We start from the raw sequence: 19,793 nt of genomic DNA on the forward strand, positions 1-19,793 counted from the left end.
GACCCCTCCCTCTGGCTACTTGCTTTTAGTAGGCTTTAAATTGCTGATTTTGGAGCCTATGCAGCTGTCCTTCAAAATAATATTACATTATTAGTCCCCCACTATCTTTACTGAGGTATGGTTTATGAAGATGTTTGCCTAAGTTACGTTTCAGGGACCTGAGGGCCATTTTTGGGGAAACCACCAACTCTTCACTTGGGCCTATGCAGGTATCCAATAGGTGAGCTTTTGACATCAGGAGGCTGAAAACGCCCTCATCTCATGCTCACACTGCCATTTTCTGAACACGTACCCCATGAAGAGCCACGAAGGCTGATTATGTTTCAGCAGATCACTGATTACTTCCCTTCCAATCTCATTTTCCCATGCCTGAAATTACCCTGCTTCTTTATCCCATAAACATCCCCAAACATTGGCATCAGAGAGGTGGATTTGAAACTGGGGTCGCCTGTCACCTCACACCTGTGCACCTCAGAAATATTCTTCTCAGTGATAAAATTTGTTTCAGTGATAGACACACTGCAGTGGGCAAAACAGGCGACATTCTCACCAAAGGGCCTCGTAGATATAAGCTGTCACTAGAGTAGGGTGATTCGAGCCAGGATGGTAGCATCTGGGATGAAACAGTTTCCCACAAATGCTCTGACTTTCATACAGTTCCCAGTGGACTTTATTCTGGCACAGAACCTCAGTGGTACACAAGGCTATGCCTCCTGTGTGTTGATGGAGATATAGCCAGTCAAGATCCTTATGCCTGGTCACTGTCCTTCGTTCTCTGGGCCACTTTTGAGTAATTTGGTAGTTCTTGAGAGTTGTTCTTAGAACTATGCTGAGCTGGGTTTCATGGTACATCCCTATAATCCCAGAGACTTGGGAGGTTGAGGCACGAGGTTTGCAGGTTTGAGGCCAGCCTCAGCAATTTAGTGAAAGCCTACGGAACTTAGTGAGACCCTCTCTGAAAATAAAAAATAAAAAGAGCTGGGGATGTAGCTTAGTGGTTAAGTAACCCCTTGGGTTCAATTCCCAATATCAAAAAACAAACAAACAAACTTGAACCCTACACATACAAGACAGGGTTGAGTTCAATGTTGGAGGGCATTAGATCTGTTCCATAACCCCCATATGCAGATCACAGATTTGGCAGAAACAATACTGGCAACTGAATAGCAACACTGCTGTATAAGTATCTCCTTTTTCCTTTTTCTTGTTCTGGGGATTAAACCCAGGTGTGCTGAACTCTATCTCCAGTCCTTTTGATTTTCAAATAGGGTCTCACCAAGTTGCCAAAGCTGGCCTCAAATTTTCTTTTTCTTTTTTAAAATATTTTTTTTGGTTGTAGATGGTCACAACACCTTTATTTATTTATTTTTCTGTGGTGCTGAGGATGGAACCCAGTGCCTCACAAGTGCGAAGCAAGTGCTCTCTACCACTGAGCTACAACCCCAGCTCTGGCCTCAAATTTTCAATCATCTTGCTGGGATTACGGGCATGTACCACTGCACCCAGCTGTGTCTTCTTATCCAACTGAGCATATAATTTTTTCTTTTGTTTTAATTGGTGTGTTTTAATTATACACAATAGTGGGGCTCATTATGGCATATTTGCACATGTACATAACACAGTTTGGTCAATTTCATTCACACATAACTGTTTGTGAGTCAGTAACTTCACTAGTTCCTTTAAGCAAATACAGCTTTACTTCATAAAAAAATTTTGAAATTTCATCAGCTGGAAAGAACTTCAGTACAAACAGAGGATGCATTTTTAAACTCAAGTTGTTGTCATGGCAATCACTTCCCGGGACAGGATTACTATCCCATTAGAGAGCTTTCTCCAATGTCGAAACTGAGGTTTGGGGAATTTCAGCAGTCAGGATTTCCACATTCAGGATTATAATCTTTCAAAATAGTGATTTCAGGATTTTATGCCTTAGGGATTGCAACATTCAGGATTTTGGTGTTCGGGATTATGATCAGCACTGGATACAAGACCTTCTCACTTAGATTCCTGTGTGGTAAGATCTGTGACACACCAAAGTAAAAGAAGGCATAAAAGAAAAACAAGAGAATCTACCTAAGATGATTCTATTAATGATAGTGTTTATGTCTAAGTGTGTGGAAATAAAGTTATAGAAGGATTTGTAACAAAAACTGTCATTTTCTAATTCACTATTTGTTATTCCTTTAGATACAGAATTCCACATTTTTTCAAACTGAAAATGTGCACAGCAAAATCATTACATTTACCAGCTTTCCTTCTGGATAACTGTAGCTTTTTATGTAAATTTTGACCAATGTCTTGAGTAGAATTTGTTGGGTGAATCTCCCACAGAGGATCCTTAAAAGGAGACAAATGGAACCCAACCTTTTATTCTTTCCCCTTCCTGGAAACGTAATAACACGGCTGGTACTTTAGAAGTTTTAACAGATCATGAGGCAGCTATGGGGATAGAGGAGTTTGTATCTTTTCTTTTTGATTTTTTTTTTAAGTCTTTTTGGTCCTGGTGATTGAACCTGTGGGGGCTTTTACCACTGATACACACACCCAGTCCCCCATCTTTTTTTTTTTTTTTTTTGTGGTGCTGGGGATTAAACCCAATGTCTTGTGCATGTGAGGCAAGCACTCTACCAACTGAGCTATTCCCCAGCCCCCACAGCCAGCCCATTTTATTCTGAGACGAAGTCTCACTAAGTGGCCCAGGCTGGCCTTAAACTTGAGATCCTCCAGCCTTAGCCTCCTGAGTTGCTGGGATTTCAGGTGTGTGTCATTACACCTAGTGAGCTTGTATCCTTGATGACATCACTGAACTGTCTACCCCAGACCTTGTATACGTGAGGGAATATACTCTTTTGTATTTAAGACACTGCAACTGGCTGTTACTGGGATGTGAATGCAATTTACAGCTGGCTTAAAATTTCATCTCAACCCACACTGGTTGCCTGCTCCCATCAATACATATACTATAGGGGTCTCACAATGGCTGTGAAGTAGCCTGAGGAAGTTTCTCTGAGGGAAGTGCATACTCATGATGACCTGACGTTGCAGAGGATGTCATGAGCTGCCTGGAGTAAGAGCACAGAACCCAGTCAACAGTCATGTAACTCCCTGGGCCATTTGAATGGGGTATGTGTGGGGGGGTACTCCTTTCAGTGGCCATCTAAAAAAGAAAAAGAAGCCTTTTTATTAGGTGTGGTATACAAAGATAACAATCAACTTCTCTTTATCTCCCACCCCCAACCACCTTGGTCTCAGTGCTTGGTGTTCCAGAGGTTGGCGTGGTCTTCTGAAAGGATGGAGCTGAGGCAGTTAATTATGTTAGATATACTTCTTTTTGCTGTTGTCACTCCCCCTGTCCCCAACATTTGTTGCTTGTTCAAAAGGACATATCCTAGGAGTCAGTTAGTCTCAAAGTAGCATATCTCTACAGACAAGAAGTGCACAAATATAGCCTGACCACTCTCTCCTTGTGTGACATTCTGTTCTGACTAGGTCAAGCCCCTTCATTACAGTGCCCAACCCATCACTGAATTCTGTTGTTTCACCCTTCAAAATGTTGTTTCTCCCCAAAGTTCCCATAGCTAGTACTCTAAAAATGGATCCTAGTACTTCTTTCTGGGATTAACACAACAGCTTTCTAACTAGCCTGGCCCTCATATCAATGCCAGACTGCCTTGCCTGAAAAACTACTTTCGATGTCTTACCTCAGCTAACAGAAGTCTCAGCTTCCCTTTACCAATCTTATAAAATCCATGCTCTTCTGGGTTTTAGAGAAAATCCATAATGAGGGCCCAACCTGAATTTCCTCCTTCACCCCAACATATGCCCTGAGTTTCATTTTCCTGCCATCTGTAAACAACCTCAGCCCTTCCTGGAAGTTCCTCTTTGCCTGACGGGAAACCTAGTCATCCTTAGGCTGCAAAGGGTGTGGAAGAAAACAACAGAAACTCTGCTCCCCACCCACCTTTTTTTTTGAGAGGGGTCTGGCTGTGTTGCCTAGGCTGGTCTCCAAACTTGTGGACTCAAGTGATCCTCCCATCTCAGCTACTGTGTAGCTGGGACTATAGCCAGCGTCATCACTCCTAGCTTTGCTTCTTTTGATATTATTCTATTCAGTAAAGACCCAGATCATGTCAAAGACAGCTTAGTGTTTTCCTAATTAACACAATTGAGGAGATTTTTAAATTGTTGAGAAAACGTTTGATACAGCTTATTGGACTATAAAGCAGCATAGGAAAGATTTCCCTGTTGTCCATCTTTTATATTCTCCTGGGCAGTTGGTTCATAGAAGTCACTCTGAACAAATACATACAGCTTGACTGACTGGGCTGAGTAGTCATGAAGTATAAACTTCTGTGTTTTGGGTTCTAATTCCAACATTTTTTTTTGTAGTGGGGATTGAACCCAGGGATGCTCTACCACTAAGCTACATCCCCAGTCCTTTTTGTTTTGTATTTTGAGATACAGTCTCACTAGATTTCTCAGGCTGGGCGATTTGTGATCCACCTGCTTCAACCTCCAGAGGCCCTGGGATTAATGGCATTCTCCACCTTGTTGCCTCTAATCCCCGACTCTTACCTTATAAACCGTGGGACCACTACAAACTGCTTAATCTCAGTGACAATATTTCATTGTCGCCTGGAGTCGACAACATATACATTTACGGAGATAAATGCATGTAAATCTTGCAGTGCAGTCCATGGTAGACGTTCATAGCAGCACTACTGTTAGACAGCCAGCGGGATGGGGCTGGCCTGGCTTCTGGCCTGGTGAAGGCCTCAAGGCCAGTTTACTGGCAAAGCAAGGTCACTTAGGGCACCTGGCAAGAAGACAAAACATGAGGGCACTGTCCCTTCACCCTCCACTAACACGCTGGCTGCCTTCCAAGGGACGGTCCCTGGGGCCCTTAGGGAGAGAAAAAGTCCCCAAACCTTCCCGGGGAGGCTTCCAGAACCCTTGCGGCAGCAGCAGTACCACCGCGGCCTAGAGGGGGAGGGCTGCAGCGGGCCTCGCAGGCCCCGCCTTCGGAGGGGCGGAGACGAGGGCGGGCCTGCGGGCCATACCAATTCTACATCGGGGGGGGGGAAACGTGCGACTTCCTCTCGCTACACGTCACGGAGCGCAGGCAGATAGACAGCGGGGTGGTCACGACCGAGGAAAAGCTTGCCGCTCCCTCTTCCAGCCTCCTGGACGCAGGGTGTGAGGCCTGCGCGGGATGACGGGTCTCCGGCCGCCCTGGGTTCCCCCCGCGTTCCTCCTGTGGTGGACGCGGCCGGAGGGGGCGGGGCCCAGGCGGCGAAGGTCCTTATGTGCTGCCCGGGACCCCGCAGGCAAACGCTCGCTGGTCTGGTTCGGCGTTGCGTCTGAGAGGCTCTAAGTCGGCGGCCGACGGCGGAGAGCGCTATGTTGTGCCGGGCAGCGTGCAGGTGAGACGCTGGTTCCGGGGCCCGGGGCGCTCCGCCGGGGGCGGCAGGTGTCCGGTGCGCGCGTCGGGAGGCGGGCGCGGGGCGGGCCGCACGTGACCCGGGTGCCCTCTGTCTTCCAGCGCGGGCTCGAGGCTGGCCCCGGCCCTGGGGGCTCTGGGCTGCCGGCAGAAGCACAGCCTCCCCGACCTGCCTTACGACTACGGCGCCCTGGAGCCGCACATCAACGCCCAGATCATGGAGCTGCACCACAGCAAGCACCACGCGGCCTACGTGAACAACCTGAACGTCACGGAGGACAAGTACCGGGAGGCGCTGGCCAAGGGTGGGTGCCGGCGCCGCAGCCCCGCGTCGTCTCCGCACGGAGACCCCCCGCGTTCGCCCCGCACGAGGGCCGCCCCCAAATAATGATCCTCCCCATTGTAGAAGAGTGTCTTGTGTCTTGACTGGTTTGTTTAAACTTTTCTTACCGTCCCAGAAAACAGAATCCCACGAAGGAAGTTGTGAGTTTGACTGTGTTAAGCCCTTTTTTGTTACCCATATTGGTGAGTTGTAAAGGAAGCTCTAGCGCCTGTTTGCATATAAGCATTTAAAATTTGCACTCGTTATGTAATGTGCTCTTGGAAATGTTTGGTCTCTCAGGTAGGTTTGCCAATCATTAGCAGGAGGTCCGAGGGCACCCATACACTTGTGGCCCAGATGCAAGTTCTCTTGAGTGTTGGGGTCAGTCCTGAAAGGTGGGCTGGGGCTTTGCTGTCCCCACTTCCTCTCTGTGTCTGGGCCTCAAGTGGAGGAGGACAACCTCTCTCTGCCTCCTTTTTCAAGTGTATTGTAGCGTTAAGCAAGCAGTGTCAGGTGTGGTCCCTCTGATAGGGGGAGAAGGAAGGAGACTGCTAGGTGATAGGAACAGTGGTCCTTGACATCTTCTTGGAACTTCCTGAGAGTCCAATCTACGACTGGGAGATTCCTTGTATTCTGAGCTGCCCTGCACTGTGAAACTTGATTTACTTTATGCGGGAGACAAGAGGCAGGAGTCAGCATTATGATGTTCATTACCAAAAAGCACTTAACCTGGTTGTGAGACAGGTCAGGCCCCTGTGGACTTGGTTTCTGTATTTGATTTAGGGGTTAAAGTTCACAAGAAAAATAGTCATTCTGATTTAGAAAATTTGTAAATTGGATTAAAATATAATATGGAGTTAACTTTTATTTTGGTACCAGGAATTGAACCCAGGGATGCTTAACCACTGAGCCACATCCCCAGCTCTTTTAATTTTTCACTTTGAGACAAGGTCTTACTAAGTTGTTTAGGGCTTCATTAAGTTGCTGAGGCTGGCTTTGAACTTGTAATCCTCCTGTCTCAGCCTCCTAGGCTTCATTAAGTTGCTGAGGCTGACTTTGAACTTGTAATCCTCCTGTCTCAGCCTCCTAAATCACTGGGATTATAGGCACCTGGTTGTTTTTTTCTTTTCTTTTTACGTGCTGAGTTGATAAAAGCAGTAGTATGTGGATTTTTGTGTTTATGGCTCTGAAGGTGTATATGGGAATATCGTTTTAATATCTCTGTAAATAATATTTTGTGCTCCTTCCATTAGTTTGCACAACTGAAAAATAATTGATAGTTGTTTTCAGACTATATTGCTTGATAAACTACACAGTAAAGAAAATTTCCTTTTTTTCAAAAAAGTGTTTTTGTTGCATTTCAAGCCTATGAAATTTGTTAAGTAATTTTCAGAGTGACGTTTGGTTGACGAGGGGCATCTAGTGGAAAGATGTAGTATTTCAGCCAAATTGTGTTTGAGGTAAATAAAACGCTACACCTAAAGAGGAGGAAGTTACCACATTCTGGAAGATTTGCTTGCAACAGTTAGATGATTTGAATACGGGAAAAGGCTGTGATTTAGGAAATAACAAACGTGTGAGGGATGTGGTAATGGGGAAGCTGGGAAGCTCCCCGTTGTGAAAGTATTTCCAGCAAGGCAGCATCTGACACCTGGGAAACCGTCTTTCCAATATTTTAAAGACATCTTAGTTTTAATCCCTTTCTTGTGGAATCAAAGCTTTGCTTCCTTAGTGATATCACTGGAAAAAAAAAAGTTGTTGTATTGCAGTATTATATTGCAGAGTTTCTTTTACATAGAAATTATATTTTTGAAATTATTATCAAGTAAATTTTCATATCTCTAATATTGTGATAAGAGTACAAATAAAATAACTTAATAATCTCATCATAACTGTCTTTTCAACCAAAAGTTCTTACCTTTTTTTATTGCATTTCAGGGGAAAACCCTGATCTGAAACAAAAAAAAAGTTAAACTTCAGAAAAGTCTTAAGAGCTTTAAATTGGCTAAGTAAACTTTAAGATGTTGAGATTATTATTTTTTGTTTTTTTGAGATACTGAGGATTAAAGGTATTGAACCCAGGGTTGGCATATACCAGGGAAGCACTGAGCTACTTCTCCAGCCCCCTTTTTTTTTGGTACCAAAGATTGAACTCGGGCACTCTACCACTGGGTCACATTCCAAACCCTTTTTTGTATTTTATTTAGAGACAGGGTCTCACTGAGTTGCTTAGTGCCTGGCTTTTGCTGAGGCTGGCTTTGAATTCTTTATTCTCCTGCCTCAGCCTCCCGAGCTGCTGGGATTATAGGCCTGTACCACTGCATTTAGCCCCCAGCCCTTTTTATGCTATTTTGAGACATGGTCTTGTTAAATTGCCCAGGCTAGCCTTGAATTTACAGTGCTTCAGCTTCAGCCTCCAAGTAGCCAGGGTTACATATGTGCATTACTTGCCCAGCTTAAAATGTTGAGTTTATTAAATTATCTCTTAGTAAACATGTTTCTTTTTCATTTAGAAAAACAAGCTGGGCATGCTGGCCCATGCCTATAATCCCAGAGACTGGAGGCTGAGGCAGGAGGATAAAAAAATCTGAGGCTAGCCTCAGTAATTTAGTGAGAACCTCAAGAACTTACTGTTTAAGCACCCCTGGGTTTGATCCCTAGTACTGCAACAACAAAAAAGCAGAAAACCTGTATTTACATTTTTAGGGTGACTCCAAGGAAAATTAACAAGGGAAACACTGATTTATAAATATATTTTTATACATTTAAAAAAAATTATTTTATTTGAATATTTATTTTTTAGTTGTAGTTGGATACAATATCTTTATTTACTTATTTTTATGTGGTATTGAAGATCGAACCCAGGGCCTCTCATGTGCTAGGCGAGCGCTCTAGTGCTGAGCCACAACTCCAGCTTGCTAAACAAGTAGGTGAAATAAGTTTTCTGAAAGAAAATCCTAAGAGGTTATCTGTGGATTCAGATATCACTTAATCCTCTCCTTCTGAATTGCTAACAACTGGAGATTTGGCCTTGTTTCAGAAGATAGAATTTCTTAACTAGGTTCTTATTTCCAGCTTTCAGTACTGTGGGTTAAACTCTCCAGCACGTTTTTTTTTTTTTTTTTAATGTTTTATTTTGAGACAGGATCTTGCTAAGTTGCCCAGGCTGGCCTTCAATTTGTGATCCTCCTGCCTCAGCCTCTGAAGTCGCTGGAATGACAGGCATGCCCCCCCTTACCTGTACCTAGACGTTCAGAACAGGGGTTGAGAACTTTTTCTACAATTCCAGCTCCTGGAGAGCAGAGCTCCAGTGGTTCGCTTTCACTTTGCTTTTCTTGGTAATTTGAATAGTAAGAACTTGGTACATTTTGTACAGGGAATTTCTGTTTTCCCAATACTTCAGTTAATCTGTAGTTTCTAGAAGGAGCAAAAAAAAACTTATTTCACCTACTTGTTTAGCAAGCTGGAGAAAAACCTTTTTGGTTTCAGTTTATTTTATCTAGTGTTTTGAGAATATATCCAGATTGTCCAAATATGACATTCTTTTTTGTTAAACTATAGGTTGGAGAAAGTTTTTTTTTTCCCTCAGAAATTGTACTCAAGGACTAGGGTTGTAGCTCAGTGGTAGAACACTTGCCTAGCATGTGTGAGGCACTGGGTTTGATCCTCAGCACCACATAAATATAAATAAAACAAAGGTATGCTAGTGCTGTGCACCAACTATAACTAAAAAAAAGAAAAAATTGTATTCAAGGTATTTTTTTCTTGCCATTTTTCTTTTTTTTTAAATTTTATTTATTTATTTTCATTACGTATTCAATGTATTTAATCATCTAGTGAATCAACAAATATTTATTGAGTGCCTGCTGTGTAGGTGGCAGTGGGTAGTGTGTTAGGAATTGAGAACCGAAGTCATACACAAAAGCCACTGTGCCAGTGAGTTGGGAGACTGGGGCAGGAGGATCACAAGTTTGAGGCATGAAAATGGCCGAAGATATAGTTCAGTGGTAGAACACCCCTGGGTTCAATCCCCAGTACCAAAAACCAAACACAAAACAAAACCAAACTACCTCCTCCGCCGGGAGACAGATGAAGCAGTGTGCCAGGAGTTATACCGCCTTCTAGTAGAGATGGGATGCAGAGTCTGGAGGGGTGATGGGAACTGCCAACTTGCATATCCTGGCCAAAGTCTGGTGAGTGCTGTTTGGAGACATGAGAAGAGGCAGAGGGTGAAGCCTGAGCCCTCAGCTGGGAAGTGGTTCCAGCAGAGGCAGCAGTGGTCATCCTTGGCAGGGAGGGGGCATGCTGAGCTTGTCTTGGAAGGCTCCCCGGCCAGTGTGGCTGGCAAAGGGTCAGGTGACAGGTGACATGCCTCCTTACAGCTAGGTATAAGACTTGGGGCAAACGGGACTGTGGCTCCAAAGCAGGTGGGAGATGCTAGTGCTGTGCACCAACAGGTAGCAGCAGAGTTGGGGAGAAGGGATTGGATTCTGGATGTCTTTTTTGAGAGGGGTACTGGGGATTGAATCCAGCTTCCTCCCAGCCATTTTTATTTTTTAATTTTTGAGATAGGGTCTTTTTAGGTCATAGAGGCCGGCCTTGAACTTGCAATTCTGCTCTGGCTTCCAGAGTTGCTGCCATTACAGGCGTGCACCACTGTGTCCTTAAAGGAGAGCTGGCTTTGCTGATGGGTATCCTAGTGGATTGGGTGTAAGGTGTAAAAGGAGAGGAATTAAAGGTGACATCAATGTCCTGTGGAACAGCTGGCTTTCACTGAGATGGGGTCTGCCATAGGAGTAAGTTTGGGGTTGCAAATCAGGAGTTCAGTGTGAATAAGTTGAGTTTTTTGTTAATGTCACTTTAAAATGTTTCCCAATAGTTGTCTTGAAATGAGAGCTGAAAGTCTCCCTGTTGTAGGTACACTGAGCCGTGCATTTTAGCTCGTTTACTGTACTTTCTTTGCTCTCTTTAGTGTTTTATTTGCCAAAGTCTTTTTTATCCAAGAGAACCCCCAGCCTTTGGTGGTCAGGAGTGAATTTTCTCCTAGCTTTACCTTCTCTGCTGTGCTCACCAGTTCTGCATGTGATTAATTGAACTGAAAATCCACTGGGTGTATAATTTGGGGAGAGTCCGATTTTTGGTAGAATCTGAAATTGCTGAATTTTAGAAAAAACAAGCTGGTACAATTATCTGCTAACTCACAAAGAAAAGAAAAAACATTGTTAGAGTGATTAAAGAATAAAAATGTTTTAAAAATGTGTTTGCTTTTTGACATTTCAGGAGATGTTACCGCTCAGGTAGCCCTTCAACCTGCACTGAAGTTCAATGGCGGAGGTCATATCAATCACACCATTTTCTGGACAAATTTGAGTCCTAATGGTGGTGGAGAACCCAAAGGTTGGTATATATTGGTTCACCTTATCTGTATATTTGTACAGTAGTAAAGATTACTGATTTTTTTTTTCCCCCCTTTGGTGCTGGGGATTGAAGCCAGGATCTCATGCATGCCAAGAGTATACCCTATTCCTGAGCTATATCCCCAGTGCATTGTTGATTTTCTTGTTACCATAATTCTCCCTAAAGTACCATACTGGTATATTTTTCATAGCAAGGGGCATAGCAGAGTTGTAACTTTCAAAGGGAAAGACTAGGAAAGGAGAATACATTCAGGTAGTTACGTCCTCAGTTTTTACACACTACAGTGCCCTTTCTTGGTTTAAATATTAGGGAAAGACTGAGAAACAGTTTTTGGAAAGGATTAACTTTCCACTTACTAGCCTGGGATGTCCAGGGTAAGATACTGTGTGAGACAGAGGGAATAATGGGGCTGTTTTCAAAACTAAATGTAAAGTGCTTAGAAAGGTGTCTGTGTCATTAATGTTCCTGTTATGAGGTCACTTGTCACAAAAAATTAGGTTTTCCAGGTGTTTTTAAAAAATTACAAATAGGGCTGAAGTAGGAGCTCAGTGGTAGAACACTTGCCTAGCATGTGTGAGACCCTGGGTTCAGGCTCAGCACTGCAAAAATTAAAAACAAAACAAAAACTGCTGCAGGTAACGAGGGGCACACAGAGCAGTGTCTGGTACACTGTCTTTGTCAGTGTGGCTGTCTGACTCATTATTCCACCCCCGCACCACCCCCAGCCTAAGGTATGAAGCATAAGTACAGGTCTCTTGTTTTTTCAATACAAGAGTTTCTGGAAGCCATCAAATGTGACTTTGGTTCCTTTTAGAGTTTAAGGAGAAGCTGACAGCTGTCTCTGTTGGAGCCCATAAGTCTGGACTCCTTATACATACCCTAAGTTTCTGTGATTTTATTTTATTTTTTTTAAACATATATATATTTTAGTTGTAGATAGACACAACAACTTTATTTTATTTATTATTATTCTTTTTTTATGTAGTGCTGAGGATCAAAACCAGTGCCTCACATGTGCTCGTCAAGCACTCTACCACTGAGCCTCAGCCCTTACTGTTTGTTTTTAAACAGTGTTATCCAAGGCAGCTTATCTTATGCCTGCAAAGTTTCCTTTGGGGTGATATTAAATGGGGGAATAAGTCTGGGAAAGTGGATAATTTATTTCTTCTGAATGAGGCCTTAGAATTGAGACTTAATGCTTTTGAGGTTTGTCAGCTACCAGAATATCAGATATACCTATATTCAACCAATGGTTTTGGCATTCTTTGCCATTTTGTATTATCTGTACCCTTTGATTCCATTTGCACTTATAAAAGATGATTACTTTTAAGCCAGTAGTCTATGAAAAGTGAGATATGACCCAGTTGATTTAGTTCATATGCTCAATGTAGAATTGATTCTACAGTGCTACGGAATAAAAAGTTTATGGCTCTCTTTTCCATTTTTTGCAGTATAGTGGATAGAACTTCATGCATGCTGAGTAAGTGCTGTACTACTGAGCTACATCCCAGCCCAGTTATAGCTCTTAAAGTATACCTTTAATTCAGTAATAGAAGGGAAAATCACCCTGTTTAAAACAATCACGATAAGAAGATCAAGCCTGGCACAGTGGTGCATGCCTGTAATCCCAGTGACTCAGGAGGCTGAAGCAGGAGGAGAGATCTAGGATGCCTTGGAGAACTGAATAACAGCCATAACTTTTTTTTTTTTTTAATTTTGGTACTAAGGATTGATCTTGGGGGCAGTCAGCCCCTGAGCCACACTCCAGCCCTATTTTGTATTTTATTTAGAGACAGAGTCTCACTGGGTTGCTTAGCACCTCGTTTTTGCTGAGGCTGGCTTTGAACCTGTGATCCTCCTGCTTCAGCCGCCTGAGCTGCTGGGATTACAGGTGTGTGCCACTGTGCCTGGCCAGCCATAACTTTTTATTCCCCAAGGGGGACATAGAGTAAGTAGGCTAGAAGTCAAAGTAAAATTTTCTATTGAGGGGGCAATGGAAAGTGAATTTATTCGCTGGTAGAAATAGCACAGTGAGGGGCTGGGGATGTGGCTCAAGTGGTAACGTGCTCACCTGGCATGCATGGGGCACTGGGTTCAATCCTCGGCACCACATAAAAAAATAAAATAAAGATGTTGTGTCCACTGAAAACTAAAAAATAAATATTAAAAAAAATTCTCTCTCTCTCTTTAAAAAAAAAAAAAAAAAGAAAGAAAGAAATAGTTCAGTGAATAAAGAAATCCCTAATGGTATTAGACTAGCTTCACTAAGAACCATGTGGATCATAAGTGTGAAACTACATCCTGTTGTCAGCAGGAGGAAAGCTGGTGTGGTGTATGCTGGATTATGTTTATCTTCTGTATTTTGTTTGTTTCTTGGGCCATGTGACAAGAATATTTTAATATACATAATATTTTATTGTAATTGTTGAAATCTGTTTGTGTTTTGGATCTTTTTTTATAGGAGAGTTGCTGGAAGCTATCAAACGTGACTTTGGTTCTTTTGACAAGTTTAAGGAGAAGCTGACAACTGTCTCTGCTGGTGTCCAGGGCTCAGGTTGGGGTTGGCTTGGTTTCAATAAGGAGCAGGGACGCTTGCAGATTGCTGCCTGTTCTAATCAGGATCCATTGCAAGGAACAACAGGTTAGATTTAAAAACTGCTACTTATTTCCTTTGGGAGATGTGATTTATGTAGGCATGTAACTAGGAATAAGGAAAACTAACAGTGTTTAAACTTACCATGAAAATATTATAGTTTAAACAAATCTTATACCCAGAGTCTTGAGTAGGTTAAAAAATGCTCCAAGAGTCTGCTATTTTGTAAAATATCACATGTAATTTTTGTAGATACACTAACAATCATTTTAATCTAGATCCTACTTTGTTCTACAGAGAATCAGTATTAGTTTAATTACTTATATGCACTAAAATAAAAAACTGTAACTAGATGACAAGAGGGAAGCTCAAGTGGAGCGAGGCCCACATCTTTTCCAGTGCTCTCCCCTTTGCCAGAACTTTTGGTTAGGCTGGGGCGAGAACTCGAGTTTCCACACTCTACCTATCTGCTGGTCTTGGTATATGTAAGTATTTGACTTGGAAACTCTGGGCTGGACTCAGCAAATCCATTTTTTCTGTTGAGTCTAATTGAATTGGTAACCCCAAATAACATGTCACTGGAGAGGATAGGATACAGAGTCAGAAGTCATAGGCAGTCAGCTGGGGCTCTAAGCTGTGATGGAATGAATTTTACCTGATTTCTTAACATTAAGCAGCCGTAGTTCTCTGCCACCTCCCCCCTTGCACTCACCCGACTCACTTCCCTGACACGCTCAGATTTTGCTGGAATCTAAACAGTTCTTTTGGAAAAGTCCCCAAAGAATCAAAGAGTTGTGAGCCTGAAGGTTGCAGAGTCAGGTACAGCTCAAGGTGCCTGTTGGGAAGATTGGTTTCTGTGGATCTGAGCACAATGCTTCTTTCTCTCCTGCTTGGAGAAAGCCCATTGGATAAGGCATTACTTTTTACATATTGGGAAAAATCATGAAATTTTTTTGCTGCTTTTTTAATGATAAATTGATAGCAACACATCTCACAACTGGTAAAGACATACTGTTGAGAATTATTTTGGTAGAAGAGTTTGAGAGTTTTTTCCTTTTTAATTTGGTGCCTTATGGTTGTACCTAATGGTGGGATTTGTTAACATATTCATACATGCACATAGTATAATAATATAATTTGGCCAATATATTCCCCAGTATTTTCCCTTTCCTCCTCCCTCCTTGGATCTCTTCCTCTATTGATCTCCCTTCAATTGTCGTGAGATCCCCCCATCTTTCTTTTCCTTCTTCCTCTCTAGCTTTTAGATCTGAGAGAAAACATATGACCCTTGACCCTTCTGAGTTTGGCTTATTTTCTTTAATATAAGGTTCTGAAGTTTCATCTATTTTCCTGTAAATGATAATTTTTTTTTATGACTGAATAAAACTCCATTTATTTATATGTTTATTTTTAGTTGTAGGTGGACACAATACCTTTATTTTTAATTTTTTTTGGTGGAATCTTTGGGGAATACCTTTATTTTATTTATTTATATGTGGTGCTAAGGATCAAATCCAGGGCCTCACACATACTAGGCGAGCACTACTGCTTAGCCACAACCCCAGCCCCCATTTTTTGTATATACCACATTTTATTTATCCACTGGTGGACACCTAGGCTGGTTCCTAGTTTGTCTGTTGTGGACTGTGCTGCTACAAACATGGACGTGCCTGTGTCTTTTTTTGTGGATAGAACTGAGTTCTTCATTTACCTTATTTGATTTCTGAAAATAGTATGTTGTCTTCTTCAGTCCCTTTCCTTGTAAACTTGCTCTTTTATTAGTGCCTCATAACTGGTGTTTACTCCCTAAGACTAGAGTTAACTTTGGGGAGCAGAGCAGGTTTCTCATAAGCACCCAAGTTCTCATGCCTTTTGGAAGAGATAACAAAGCCTCAACCATATCCCCGCCCCGAGATATAGCACATCCTTACTGTGGCATCTGAGACCACTGTGAGGAAGGCTGGGGACTGGTTGGTTCTTCTACGAATCTGTTGGTATTTTAAAAACAGCTATTAAAGTACGGTAGTTACTTGATTTTCCCAAGTCTTTTTTTTTTTTTTTTAATTGAGATTGAACTCGGGACTGTGCTACTTCTAGACTATGTCCCCAGCAGTTTTCATTTTGAGACAGGGTCTTGCTAAGTTGCCCAGCTGGGTTCAAACTTGAGATTTTTCTGCCTCAGCCTCCCAAGTAGCTGGGATTCAATTCTAATTCAATAATTTTTTTCAATTTATCACATTTTCTTCTGAAGTAAAGTTTAAAATCTTTTATTTATAGGAATATTCTTACACAAAAAATAAGAAACAGCCAGGCACTGTGGTGCATGCCTGTAATCCCAGCAGCTCAGGAAACTGAGGCAGGAGGATCGTGAGTTCAAAGCCCGCCTCAGCAACAGTGAGGCACTAAGCAACTCATTGAGACCCTGTCTCTAAATAAAATTTAAAAAAGGGCTGGAGACATGGCTCAGTGGTTGAGTTCCCCCAAGTTCAATCTCTGGTACCCCCCCTCCCCCCAAAAGAAAGAAAGAAAGAAAATAAACAAATAGGTGAAATTGTTGTAAATGGTATTTTTGTGTGCATAGAATAATAAAATTTAAATTGAGAAGCTATAATGTTTTAGATTGAAATTTAAAGATTTTTTTCTTTTTTCTCTTCTTTCTGGTAGGTCTTATCCCACTGCTGGGGATTGATGTATGGGAGCATGCTTATTACCTTCAGTATAAAAATGTCAGACCTGATTATCTAAAAGCTATTTGGAATGTAATCAACTGGGAGAATGTAACTGAAAGATACATGGCATGCAAAAAGTAAAACATCATCATTATATTGAGTATGTTAAACTCCTTATGACTATTTTTGTAGTAGAGTACTGCAGTATACTAACAAGGCACTTGATTACAGCATTTATTGATATTGATGATATATGATGACATATGGTGATTCATTGATGTTCACATATTTGATAACAATAATTTAGTGCTATGAATAATTTCCTATTTTAAAATTTTGTTATTAGGCAACTGTTTGAGAATCATTACTGCTCTGTATAATTTAATGTTAACTGAACATTTTTGTCAGAGAGCTAAAGTTACTAGTGGTTTATAATTGTCATCAAAGAACAATAAAAAATATTCTGTCCTGTATTTGGGGGCTTGTGGGAAAGGCTTTGTAATTCTATTCTGTTGCACTTAGAGAAAAATGTAATCTTTTGCCCCAGTTGTCACAGTAAAATAGGAAACTATTTCTCTTTTGTTGAAAATTTTTCTTTTCGTTTATGTATAATGCTCTGTCTAGTGGTACTTCTGATGGCTATCATCCAATGATATGGTGATGGTCTGTGGTCACATGTATAAATAGCTACCATCATCTTGTCATTTAAAAACCATATGACTTACTGCTGATTGAAAGCTGCTTTATTATAAGAAGATAATTATGCATCTGGACTTACAAAAGACTGATATAAAATTTTGTTCTTGGACACAGAAGTATATATTTATAAAAGTGCTGTAGGTGGGCACATCGGGGCCTGGTTGGCACTGCCGAAAGTGGGGACCTCAGGGTGAGGCCATGGGCATTCTGGGGCACTCCCCATCTCTCTGTCCTGTTGAAGGTCCTCCCTCTCCTGAGAGCTGTGCTGGCCACAAGCCACCTTCCCTAGTCAGGCAAATGGACTTCTGCCTGGCGTCAGCACTGTGTCCCCTCAGATGATTTCTTTCCAAAGACATGCTTTATATTTCTGTTTTCTTCTAAAGAATGTATAGCCACTCCAAAACCTTCATATCATTTTTCAACAAAGGGAAAACTCCCCATGATCAGTGACACAGCATTTCAGCTCACGTTCCAGGTAGTTCTGCGCAGGAGCACCATATACCTGCTGTTCACACGTCAGGCAGGCATTCTGCTGGTATCTGCGTGGCCATGTCACAGGTCCCCCATCTTTCATCATCTTCCTCATTATCTTTGATGGCTATATGGCTTTTATCAATTGGGCATTTCTTAATTTATTTCACAGTTTTATTGTTGAATATTTCATTTCTTCTGTTATTTATTATCCGTTTTGCTCTTGTGAGTATCCCAATCTCTTATTGGGATGTTTTCTTTATATGTAGTTTTTTTTCTTAACCTATTTAGTAATGTTTTCCCAAGGTCATTTTTAAACATTTTCCCCCCAGCTTAATTTTTTAATTTCTTTTCATGGAAAAATGGAGTAACTTAGCAATTTCAATATTGAAGACTGAAGTTTGGAAAAAAAAAAAAAAAAAACACCTTAAATTCAAGATACTTTTTCTTTACAGTTCAGTTAGAAAAGTATTTAGCTTTCTGAATGTCAACAGTGTTGACTATTGATAAGGGTGTATGTGTGTGCGTGCGTGGATTGAAACACCCTAGAGATTGATTGCTGTCCTTTATATCACAGGGACATGACTCTCATAGAGTGCAAATGGGGGGCATGTGGTTACCGCTGGCCTCTAATAGACCTTAGAGGAAAGTGGGACTTTCTGAGAGATGGGCTTTGGAATGCACATCATCTGCTACATCAGGGTTTAACTTGAGCTACAAAGATTTGCAGAATCTACTGACACATAAAGCTTTGACTCTTAAGCTTCCAGATTTTAAAACAATTCAATGTTGAAATTTCTACGGGGCTCTATTTTTGCTCTGGCTTTCCTGTTGATGAGAATGAGGGCAGTACAACTTCCCTCCTGTTTGTGCTCTTCCATGCTGGATGGAGGTTAGGAGACCAAGAGGATCTATGTACTCACTACTTGAATAGCCAGCAGAAGATGATGTTAACACTGTTTAACTCTCTTTTCCATAATAGAAAAGAAAAACAAGTAAAATTTCCATTTTTCTTTTGAAAAGAACAAATATTGTTCGTGCAAGGATTTTTGTGATCAGATCAGCATTGCCTGCCACAGACTTAATTGTGCTGGAGGGAAACAAGCAAGTGATACAGATATTTTCTTTTGAATTTGTTGCTTAAACTGTTGCGTAGTAATTAAATTTTGATGTTAAGAAATTGCTGTATCATGTCCCTCAATTTCATGGCCTTAAAATGAGATTTGAATTTGTGTTGAGCACCTTTAAAAAAGTAATAAAAAAACTATAAAATGAAGATTGATATGTGTTGTGAGTCATATCTGAAACTGGGTATAGATATATTTTATTTTCTATTTTAATTTCAAGGGAATTACTTTTTGGGGAAACCGTTAGGAAAATGATAAATTACTGTTCCTCTTTTTTAGTCCTATGTTGCTGCTCCCAGCAAGCTGAGGTCCTGTCCTCTGAGATATGCACCAGACCCACTACCTGCTGGGTACTGGGTTTTCACCTTGTAAGGTCCAGGAGTTTTCATTTAATTCATTAAAGAAACATTGATTTTCCTATTGCAGTTGTGTAGTTTTCTGATTGTTAATAAAAGAATCTGTCAATTCTTCAAAGAGGTCTACATAATGCATATGTGTTACAAATGTTAATGATCCTTTAATGTTCTATCATTTTCACTGCTTTTCTGTGAAAAAGGAATACCAAATGAGAGTTAGTTGAAATTTTACTCTTAAAACCCAGAGGCACTGAGAATGGTGGTTCACACCTGTAATCCCACTGGCTCGGGAGGCTGAGGCAGGAGTATCATGAGTTCAAAGCCAGCCTCAGCAAGACCCTAACCAACTCTGTGAGACCCTGTCTCTAATTAAAATATAAAAAAGGGCTGGGGATGTGGCTCAGTGGTTAAGTGCCCCTGGGTTCAATTCCTGGTACTAAAAAAAAAAAAGATCTGGGTTCATGGTGGTGGTACACATCTGTCAATCCAGCAACCCAGCTGGAGGCTAAGGAAGGAAGATCTCAACTTAGACCCTGTCTCAAAATAAAAAGGGCTGGAGATGTAGCTGAGGGGTACTGCACTTGCCAAGCATGCATGAGGTCTTAGGTTCCATCCCCAGCAACACACACACACACCAAACAAAAAAAAAAAGGGCAAAGAAATCCTTGGCACCCAGTGGTTGGTAGCAGGGAAGTTTG

The 19,793-nt window shown here is 41.5% G+C and overlaps 1 protein-coding gene across 1 annotated transcript; it reads left to right on the plus strand.

The window, feature by feature from the left end:
* Positions 1-5,312: 5,312 nt before the first annotated feature.
* Positions 5,313-18,888, plus strand: Sod2 (superoxide dismutase 2). Its single transcript, XM_027939391.2, has 5 exons — positions 5,313-5,423; positions 5,543-5,745; positions 11,043-11,159; positions 13,642-13,821; positions 16,438-18,888. The coding sequence occupies exons 1-5, from the start codon at positions 5,401-5,403 to the stop codon at positions 16,581-16,583; spliced, it is 669 nt and encodes a 222-aa protein (XP_027795192.2). The 5' UTR covers positions 5,313-5,400; the 3' UTR covers positions 16,584-18,888.
* Positions 18,889-19,793: the final 905 nt, after the last annotated feature.

Source organism: Marmota flaviventris, chromosome 6, assembly GCF_047511675.1.
Source record: "Marmota flaviventris isolate mMarFla1 chromosome 6, mMarFla1.hap1, whole genome shotgun sequence".
NCBI classification, from domain to species: domain Eukaryota; kingdom Metazoa; phylum Chordata; class Mammalia; order Rodentia; family Sciuridae; genus Marmota; species Marmota flaviventris.